The sequence below is a fragment of the Papaver somniferum genome, chromosome 5, assembly GCF_003573695.1.
Source record: "Papaver somniferum cultivar HN1 chromosome 5, ASM357369v1, whole genome shotgun sequence".
Lineage (NCBI taxonomy): Eukaryota > Viridiplantae > Streptophyta > Magnoliopsida > Ranunculales > Papaveraceae > Papaver > Papaver somniferum.
In genome coordinates this window covers 45,657,672-45,667,424 of record NC_039362.1, presented here as the reverse complement: position 1 = coordinate 45,667,424, position 9,753 = coordinate 45,657,672, and the positions used below count along the sequence as shown (strand labels likewise).

The 9,753-nt window shown below is 36.3% G+C and overlaps 1 protein-coding gene and 1 pseudogene across 1 annotated transcript; one reads left to right on the top strand and one right to left on the bottom strand.

Annotated features, from left to right (window-relative positions):
- The first annotated feature begins 3,179 nt into the window (after positions 1–3,179).
- Positions 3,180–4,290, top strand: LOC113278999 (annotated as a pseudogene).
- LOC113281498 (uridine kinase-like protein 1, chloroplastic) lies at positions 4,230–8,736 on the bottom strand. The gene is made up of 14 exons (XM_026530268.1): positions 8,415–8,736; positions 8,203–8,294; positions 8,035–8,104; positions 7,808–7,926; positions 7,434–7,530; positions 6,879–6,958; positions 6,268–6,462; positions 5,774–5,857; positions 5,602–5,662; positions 5,342–5,402; positions 5,127–5,220; positions 4,957–5,029; positions 4,694–4,776; positions 4,230–4,591 (listed from the first exon to the last, which is right to left on the bottom strand). Exons 1-14 carry the CDS (start codon positions 8,602–8,604, stop codon positions 4,445–4,447), a joined length of 1,446 nt encoding a protein of 481 aa, XP_026386053.1. The 5' UTR covers positions 8,605–8,736; the 3' UTR covers positions 4,230–4,444.
- Positions 8,737–9,753: the final 1,017 nt, after the last annotated feature.

Below are 9,753 nucleotides of genomic sequence, written 5' to 3'. Positions count from 1 at the left end.
ACCATTGCCCACAATAACCTTGTTCTTTCCATGATAAGAAGAAGTATTCTGCAGAATATCCTTGTCACCAGTCATGTGCCTAGAAGCACCTGAATCAAAGATCTAAGTAGTTGAGGTAGAAGCACCAGATGGATCATCACATAAGTCAGTTGTATTAACTTGAACACCACTAAAAGTTGTTTCAACTTGAGCAACATTGGCAGTTGACTTAGAATCAGAAAAAAAGTGGTGGATGATATCTGAAGAAGCACCTAGTTGCATAATGCACTTTTTACGATAAAACTGACATTCAATTGTAGAGAAATCCACAAAGGATCTATTAGTAGCACCACCATCAGAAGCATCTGCATTGGAACTTGTTGAACCAGCCCCACCTTTAAATTGTTCATCACCATTCTTAGCATATTTGCCTTGATTATTCTTGTTCTTGCCCTTATTCTTCCCATTCTTATTACTATTAGAACCATTTCTTCCATAAAAGGCTGAATGATTGTCAAGCACACAACTAGTATCCTGGTGTTGATCACTTAGCCATTGTTCATGTGTTAATAGTCTAGCTTTCAACTCACCATATTTCTCTATTCTGAGATGAGATGACAAAGGTATCATACTCCCTTCATAGACCATTAAGAATATACATCATCATATCTACATCAGAAACTCTATCATTGATTGCAGCTAAAGAGTCAGTTATTGTCTTCAAGGTATGTAGATATACACTAATTGACTGAGAACCCCGTCTAATTCCATGTAATTGTTGTCTTAACATATTTCTTCTTGCACCAAATTGAAATCTAAAACTTGATTCAAGATATTGCCAAATTTCTTTTGCAGTAGTCATACCCAAAACATCACTGGAAACAGTTTCAGTAAACATGGCTTTTAAACAAGGACAAATTAAGAAACTGACCAGCTTCCGAACACCTAACTAAAAATCCGGCCAAGTTTTTAAAATCTTCTAGAAAATGGCCATTTTGTTAGTTTTCACACCTGGACCCACCATATTGGTCATAGGTGTTGATTAAGTCAATCATGTACTAGAAAATTACTAACCTATCCTTACACTATCCTTCCTAGTTTCGTTTTATTTCTTTAAAGCCCCTAATGCTCGTCGTTTTTGCCATCACCACTCCGGCCTTTGTTCTTCTTCTTTTCCACAGACTTGTTCTCGGTTCATCAATGAGAAAGAAATCAAGCGAAATAAATCACAAGATAAGAAATCGAGAGAAAGTTGGTATGTGGAATCAAGTGTTCTTAATCGATGAAACAAGATCTATTTTGGATGAAGTTTAGGGTTTTGATTGCTATGGTTAAATTTAGATTCCCAACTTATTGATCTTCCTTTTAGGATTCAGTGGTAGCAAGATGGTAACTCCTTCAAGTAGTTGCTTTCATCAATTTTTATGGTGTGAGAATTTTATTGCATGGAGATATTCAGATGGTAAATCTTATAGATGTCTACTGTTGCCATCAAGCTGATTGTGGCTGATTAAGAAGGTTGTAAGGAAAATGGGGTTTTAAAAAAATTTGGGTCTCATTTGGTTAATTTAGGTTTAAATTTTTGTTGTAGACGAAAATTGGGGTCTTGTCGCCGACGAAAATTGGGTTCATTTTGAACATGAAATCGGTTGGGTTAGATGATGCTTCTGGCTTGTGTGCCGCTACTACTTAGGTTCTGGGTGTTTCTGATGGTGTAGTAAAACCAACCCACTCTCACCTGATTCGATATGATGCTTTGTTGTTGGTTGCTTTGCTGTTGGTTACCTGTAATTAATGGTTTAAGATCCACAAACATTTAGTGTTTGTGATTAGTGTTTGTGATTATTAGGAGAACGAATTTGTGTTATATATGAAATCAAATGTGGGGAAGGAGATACAGAAAGATTTACAATTCAATCACACTTCCATCTCTTTGTTATCAAGTTCACACCCTCAACATGTATGTAGAAATGCTTAAATGATGTTCTTCACTTGGTTCGAGTCACTGAGCTAGCTCGAAACAGGTCATGACACGAGCTAGCTAGTCAGGGGTTCAAATGTCATTTACTAGTTAGGATAACTGACACATAACCACTTAACTCATTTACTAGTTAGGATAACTGACACATAACTACTTAACTGCCGTTAAGTGTTTTTTGAAAAAAACGGAATGAAAAAGGTCAATCTCGGCCACTTTATATAAACATTCAAAAAAACGGTCACTTTCTGAAATACATTACAAAAACATGGCCACTTTATTAAAAAGCCCAAAAAACTAACAACCAACCTATCTGCTTTTCTCCGGTATACCCATCTTGAGTTAACAATAGAAACCCCGTTATTAAGAATGTGAGATGGAGGTTCAACTATTTCCCGACTAACATGACCATACAAGTCGGTAGAAATTAACACAGATTCGAATTGATCACGCCATAACAGGAAATTGGTATGATCTAACTTCAAGGAAACAGAATTACCAACATTATTGAAATGGAGAGCAAAGTAACTAGAATTACCCTGATTTGCTTCTCCACCAGATGTACGAGCAGCGGAAATTGGAATGTCAACATGAGATTGCGTTTGATTCAAAGCACTATGTGAGTCTTGATTCAATTGTTGTTGTTGTTGTTGATTGTTGAGAGACCCTCTTGTATTCGGCATTGTAAGATGATTAAAGAATCAAGATTGAAAATAAAGAAGATCAAGATTTAACAGAAAACAACAACCAATGTTGACAAAAGATCAAAAAACTATTGAAAAAAATATTTGATCTGAAGACCGTGATAGAAATCACAATTGTTGATGAGAAAATTGTTAAAGAATTTTTTTTTGCAGATTTGACCTAGAACGAACCTTTCCTCAATGATACCATGAGAAGATGTGAATAACAATGAAGAAGTAATATTATTACAAGGTAATGATCAGGTGAATTACACAGATACAGATGAGGGGTATTTTTATACCCATTCAGACAGACAGTATTCAGACAGACAGTATTCAGACAGACAATGTCAAGTCAATATAATTGACTTGACTATTCCTAATACTCTCCAATAAGTTTGCAGAGAAAGGTCACTGAGTTAGTTTGCAAATTTGACCTAGAAAGAACCTTTCCTCAATGATACCATGAGAAGATGTGAATAACAATGAAGAAGTAATATTATTACAAGGTAATGATTAGGTGAATTACACAGATACATATGAGGGTATTTTTATACCCATTCAGACAGACAGTATTCAGACGACAATGTCAAGTCTTGACTATTCCTAATACTCTCCAATAAGTTTGGAGAGAAAGGTCACTGAGTTGGTTTCTTCTTACCCACCAATACACAACCAAAGTTAGAACGCTTCAATTTTTACCCGGATCAGATCAAATTTATCCCACTAACTGTCCCCGCCGTCGAAGGTCTTCCACCTGGTTCTGAAGCCACTTCAAATGTTCCTCTTGCTTTCCACCATCTCCTAATGACTGCCATGGATCTCACCAGGCCTCAAGTTGCGTCTGCTCTTCGTGAACTTAAACCAGATTACGTGTTTTACGATTTTACTCATTGGCTCCCTGAAGTGACAAAAGAACTCGGCAAGCTTGCCTTTACTGTATCATTAGCATGACATGTGCTTCGTATCTCTTACTTCCAGCAAGCATCAACGTACGTACCAATACCATAACTTGAAGATTTTCATGAATTCGTGCTGCTTTTCCATGTTAGGCTAAGACAGGATGCAGCAACCACCGGGTTTCCCAGAATCATCAATTAAACTCCATCGTCATCAAGCTAAAATGATGAGTTTCATTACATACCGTGATTACGGTAGAATTTCATTTCATGAACGTCCCACATTATCTTACAAGAACGCTGATGCACTTGGTTTTAGATCGTGTATGTATGGAACTTGAAGGTGCTTTCATGGATGATGTGCAGAAACAATACGGAAAAATGAGATATGTGGTTGAACAAATTCGAAACTCATTCTATTATTTTTTGTGCCATTAGAAGAAAAAGGAGCAAGTTCAAGAGCTACTTCTGGGTTTTGAATTAACAAATATGCCATCTTTTACTTGCATTAAAGCCACCATTACGAGTCGAGAAATGGAAGAAGCATCGAGACATGGAAGAAGCATTACCCGAGGGCTACAAAGAAAGAATAGAAGGTAGTGGGATTGTCTGAAATGGTTGGATTCAACAACTGGGATGGTTTACGAAGGAAAGTGGCTGTAAAGCGATTAAAATTGAAATGGAAGCAGATAAGCGATTAATATTCAATATATATAGAGAGAGATATACTTCTCAAACAAACCTCTTTTAATTTAACTTTTCAATACACTCCACACAACGAAAGGAATCTGAAGATGCACCAAAACAACCTTATTTGATGGAGATTTGGATTAAGAAAGTGTTATTCAATCTCTCCCAATAATCAATTTTCAAATTTTAAGCACTAAAAAGTACATCTCACATAATCAATCGTCTGTGCCAAAGTATCGATCACCAAACTCTCCCAATCCTGGTATAACCCTGAACTCATCATTTAATGCCTCATCGATCTCTGAGGTGACAATCTTTAAGGCCGGGAATCGTTTGCAGACACAATGAATTCCCTCAGGCGCCTGAAATCAGGAAAAAACAAAATCACATGGAGATTAAAGGACGCAAAGAGTGACCAAGATACAAACACTTGACAAACAAAAGGTGGAAGATGAAGTACTTACAGATATGAGGTTTAAGAAGATTATGTGAGACTCTGGAACTCCTTTTTGTATTAGAAGCTCAATTGCTTGATTAGCAGAGTTACCTTGAGAAATATTACAGAGAAGGTTAAGAATCAATTTGACAAGTGCAAACAACATCCAACTTCAATGCTGCTAGCAATTAGAACCCACTGTGTGTGGAGACAGTTAAGTCTAGAAATATCATGCCATCACGAGTTACGGTGTGGATCTGTTCAATCTTGATTCATATACAGAAAAGTTACCTGTAGCAAGAACCGGGTCCAGAAGCAAAACATGCCTTTCCGAAATATCTTTGGGTAGCTTCTCGTATATGAGCTGCTTGCAGTATTCAACATGAAATGTACCGTGAGAAGAATTTTCAACGGAGAATATATTAGTACGGGAAGCACTATAATTTTTAACAGAGCGATACCTGCTGCCCATTATCCCCATCGCGGTGTATCAGTATCTTTCCAATTTTGATACCTTTGCAACATGCACGTAATGCGTTTTCCATGCTTTCACCGCTGAAACAAAGCAGACAAAGACTTTCGTTAAGATCTGATGACATAGTGGAGTTATAGCTAATGCAAGCTATGTTATACTTAATTGGTAATCTCATCAAGAACAGATGACTCACGAAATTACCTTCGAACAATGGATACTCCGCACAATTTCTTACAAAAGTCAACCCCCGTATATACAGATCCTGGTTAAAGAAATAACACGATTCAGAACTTGCAGTGGAGTTCATAGAGTAGAACATTGCAGATCATGGAGTCAAAAGAGAATAATGCTTCAACATTTTCAAAAATTATCCTCTCATACTACACATACCCTATGAGCTATGAGGTACACTGATTGAAAAAATGGGTATCTGAATTTCAACCTTTTCTTTAAGCAAATACCTGTAGGAGTAACTACTTGCTTTTCTGTGAAAGGCAAATGACCAAGCCCATGCTCAACAACCTGAGATAGTACTCACTGATCAATACAAACAATCAAGTAGACTGATATGTTTATCTAAAGCAGGGAACCATGTAAAGCATTAACTTCAAATTAGTAGTTTTGGGAAGTTACCAGACGAATAAGCCGGTCTGAATAAAAGACGAAGTCGTGCTTTGATATCTCCCTATCCCGAATAAGTGTATGCATCCCTCTTATCTGTAATCAGGGCTTGCAGCATGTAAGTACAAGTGCTTGTGATGATTCTGAACAAAGAACTGAAAACTTCTCGCAATTGTTGTTTTCAAATCATGCCGGATAAGCATCCAAGGTCATTCCAATTTATATGTCAATGGTTAAAAGTGCATGTCAGCACATCTGCTTTAACAAGTGACTAATGCATCAATATTGATTCGATCCAAGATCTCCTATTGAATGCACACTCTAGAATCATAGAGACCAAAAGTGCATCTTGTCGTTCCAATTTTCTTGGTCATTTATCCCAAGGTGGTTAAAACAACATGATCAATTTGGAATTTTGAATGCTAAAGAATATATGCCTATATGTTTCCATCTTGGAACCAAAATTCTACAAATAAACGAGCAGTGCTGAACAAGGTGAACGGTACCTGGAATGTTGATTGAATGACATACACGTTTGGATATATTTTGCATAAATCATGCTGACCAAGCTTTGTGTGGATATGTTGCACAATCAGATCAACTGCAACATGATTATCACCTCCTCGCGGTATGATCACATCTGCATATTTCTTCGACGGTAGAACAAAATCATCAAAAGCAGGCTTGACAAACTTTGCATACTGCACAGTCAAAAATGAAATTTCTTACACAATAAGGTATCAGAGATAAAGATTAAGGAGCAGTCGGATGTTAGCTGTCATGCAGGAGTTTAGTATTTTGTGCACGACAACTAAAAACAACAAAAAATAAAGCAGAGTGGGGAAAATAGAAGGACAACACTAATATGCAGCATGTATAAAATACCCATGAAGAAACGGCGGTGAAAATCGGGAGTGAGTTAACTAATCAAAAAAAAATGTAACCTTGGTAGTGATAACTGCAAATAAGATTATCACCTGTGTAACCGAGATATTTGGAGCAAATACCATATTTGGTAGAAAAGAACAATGAAATTTCACATCACGTATCAAACAAAAAATCTTGAGAAGGTACAAAAGATTAAGAAGAAATCTAAACTAGTACAATTGGCACTTGCCTGTTCAAGAACAGAGTTTACATCTCTTCCTCTCTCAACAGTGTCACGCCTTATTCTTCGAGCAAGCCTGACATCAGCATCTAGGTTGAACAATCACAGATTAATCAGTATGGTAAACAAGGGTTGTACACGAGACAATAAACAGTGAAAACTGAACTTATATGACATTACAAATTCACAACATAGCAAGGATACTCATGTATGAATATATTAAGACTCAAACATGAGACATGCAGAAAAGACCATATAGCAAGGGTACTAATATTTGACCATATAAAGACTCAAGCATGAGACATGCAGAAAGGATTGATATGATAAATGGAAAAAATAACTGTGCTATACAACACAAGCTGGGTTGCATGGAATCGGAAACGTCTCAAAACAGACACAAGTTATCCTAGGAAACCTAATTAAGAACTCAAATATGTGTTGCATGGGGAGGTCAGGGAAGAACAACAGCGTAGTTTGGTTAAGTATTTGTTTTAACAGATAACAAAGGTGTCCTAAGTATAACAGGTCATGATGTTGGAAAATGGACTCAAGGAGCAAACTTACCCGTGTCAACGAAAATTTTCATATTCATCAAGTTACGGACACGCTGATCATGGAATACCAATATCCCCTCCAAAATAATTACATCAGATGCATTTACCTGAAAAATGATTGTCTTCGTAAGTAACATAAAAAACAATATATTCTGTAGAGCATAATTCATTACAGAATGAACTAGATGAGAGAATACTATCTCAATGTAGTTCTATAAAAACTTGTGATCTACACACGCAGAGATTTACATCTTCCTAGGGTATGAATAAGGCAGTTAACATACGTGAAAGACTGATCGTCACATCCACAGCTCAAATCAACTGGAGTGCACCAAGGATAAGAGAATTTCCAGACGACGAGCAATCAAGTTAAAAATAAAATACCTGTCGGAAACTCTCAGAACATCGACGATGGTTCTTAAAATCATATATTGGTACATGAACAGACTGGCCACATTTCAGTTTGCCAACACACTCAAGTAGTTGTTCAGTATCAAATGCATCTGCACATAAACTACTAAATGAGTTAACAACATAAACAGATACTACTAAGTCTTATCAAAATGTAATCATCCGACAACTTCATTTGTTAAGTTTCAGTGATGTATTACCAGGATGATCGAAGTTATATTCATGTACATGTTCAGATTCTTCAGCCGTCAAACCCCGATAAAATGAATCCTATCCAATAAAGAAGCGCAAAATATCTTTTCAGTAATAATTTTATTAAACACCTATACTACATTCGAAATTGAAGCTAAATTTATAATCGCTTTTACCTGATTAACAAGTACAACACGATGATCATGAAGTTGTTGAATAATCAAATCACAAACTGTAGTTTTCCCAGAAGCAGTACCTCCTGAAACTCCTATTCAAAGAAAAAATCCCAAAACAAGAAGAAAAAAAATTATCAGTAATAATCAAAACCCACACAAAAATTGAAACTAGGGTTTTGTTTAAAATGGTTTAAAAGTATGATATAACTTACCAATTACAAAGGGTTGCTTTGAAGAGTCGGTAATGGTTGCCGATAATGAAGAAGGAGGTGGAGAAGAAGTTGATGTTGGAGAAGACAAAGAAGAAGAAGAACGAAGAAGACCATCTACACGTAAACCAGAGAAGTGTGCACCAGAAGCTGCTTCCATTACATACTCCATACTCGTTTTCTCCTCTGGCATGATCGTTGATTATTTCTCTCTACTTTATTTTGGTTTTTCTCAGACCCAAACTAAAATTTTCTTTTTTTATTAAGAGTGGAGTACAAAAGTATATGCTTTTGTTTGCAAACACTAGGGATGTGTTTGCGTGTATCAATTAGGCTAATCTGAAAGGATAATCTCTGATTAGTTGTATATTGTTCTTTGTAGACTGGGGTCAACTAAGTTGAATATTTAATCGACTATTGATTAGGAATTTAGGTTAGTTTAATTAGGTCACGGAACGTGAAGCAAGCATACCAGCTAGTTCACGGACGCACGATACATTGTTGGTTTAGTAAGCACATTCTTGGTCTTTGGATAGATTATGAAGCTCAGACACGCAATGGTAGATTTTGTGGCACAATATAAATGTTAAATTGTTGGTTTACTAAGCACATTCTTGGTCTTCCGATGGATTATGAAGCTCAGACACACAATGGTAGATTTTGGATCGTAGGATACATCTAGGTTACCAGATATTGCGGTAGGAGGTGGATATTGTGTCCCCAACCATGTATAAGAATTGCTCCACCGTCCTTCGTGAAGACTAATGCTATCCTGCCTCTAAGATGGAATGTATTTGATTTCTTTTGGATATTATATACATAAGGAATGAAGATCTATGCATTGAGGGATCTCCAAAAGAAAAAAGAGTTATCAAAGCACTCAACTATTAGAGTTTAAACTCTTCGAAAAGAGTTATCAAAGAAAAATCTAAGTACAACTTTAGATCGTAATCTTGTGGAACTAACAAGGTATGAGACGAAGAACCCCTTGTAATTTCTTTAAATCGTATTCCTCGATATATAGTTCTTGAATGGCCTTATATCAGAAGAGAAAGACATTCGAATAGACAAGAACAATGATGATTGAGATAAGATGTCGAATTCAAAGATCTATCAGGTAGATGATAATACGATTGGTGCTTAAAGAATCTCATCTGATGTCTTTAAGTCGTAACCTAATTATGTTTCTCGAGGAATCCTAGGTTTATGGAGGACGACACTTTACAACAACAAAGATGCACAACATGTAGGGATTAAGAATCTCCATTGCAGGGAGTCCTCTATTTATATTGTACTACGGTTAGGTTGTTTAATTTCAAGCAACTATTTTTTTGAATCCCTA